Below are 830 nucleotides of genomic sequence, written 5' to 3'. Positions count from 1 at the left end.
ACGAGCCATTTCTCTCCCCAGCTTATTATTTTTTTTTCATTCATGCGCTCGAGCCATTCTGACAACAGATGCCATAACGAATTTTACTGTATCTTTAGTTTATGTAACAAATTAAATTAGACATTACTCTATAATCTCAGAATCAAACGAATGTAAGTAAATAAATACCTCTGCGTCGTGGACTAGACCGGGAAAGGTTGCTGACATTGTGCTTCTCCAGTAACCCGTTTTTTCCCTCGGCGATCGAATAAATGCATTAAAATCCCAAAACCAAGAGAAATGAAAAAGTCCCCGCGCTCGGTAACGGCAGAAAGCTGGTGGAACGCGAGCGTCTCCCCTCTGCATGGACGGGGCTGGCGCGCGGATTTTGTACTTGCAGGGTATTTCTCGGCTGATGTCGTAGGTCCCTTGGTAATATAGAAGTTTTGAAAATTAAGCATCAGCATTGAGGAATGGGAGGACAATAGACGAAGCGAAGCATCCCAGGAGACAAGGAATAAATATTGTATCTTCGCCTAATAAGGAACCAAGTGCTTCTTTCAACATTTTCTATGCTTTTGTGGACATTTTCTTTTTGACCGTTTGTATTTTCAGAAGTGTTCTCGTGGTTTCCTCGTTTTATTCACACTGCTTAAACCATTTACAAAACTAAACGGATTTTCAACGGAAATGTAAGTTTATTTTGAAATATTATATAGAAATATTATATATATTATGTAATTAATTATTTACAGAATACAAATATTTTTCGTTTTAATTTAAATTTTTCGTTTTTATTATTATTTTTCGTTTTTATTTATTTGTATAACATTATTTTTGTTTAATTCGTC

At 35.7% G+C, this 830-nt stretch overlaps 1 protein-coding gene across 1 annotated transcript in view; it reads right to left on the bottom strand.

Annotated features, from left to right (window-relative positions):
- Positions 1-207, bottom strand: part of tfap2d (transcription factor AP-2 delta (activating enhancer binding protein 2 delta)) — a gene marked incomplete at both ends in the record, with an annotated part of 15,285 nt that extends 15,078 nt beyond the window's left edge. The window contains one exon of the mRNA XM_084313797.1: positions 169-207. Coding sequence (XP_084169923.1) covers positions 169-207 — 39 coding nt within the window. The remainder of the gene's footprint in view (positions 1-168) is intronic.
- Between the last annotated feature and the right edge of the window lie 623 nt (positions 208-830).

This window comes from Notolepis coatsorum (genome assembly GCF_963971535.1).
Source record: "Notolepis coatsorum genome assembly, chromosome: 5".
In the NCBI taxonomy this organism is placed as follows: Eukaryota; Metazoa; Chordata; class Actinopteri; order Aulopiformes; family Paralepididae; genus Notolepis; species Notolepis coatsorum.
This window is presented reverse-complemented; position numbering and strand designations above follow the sequence as displayed.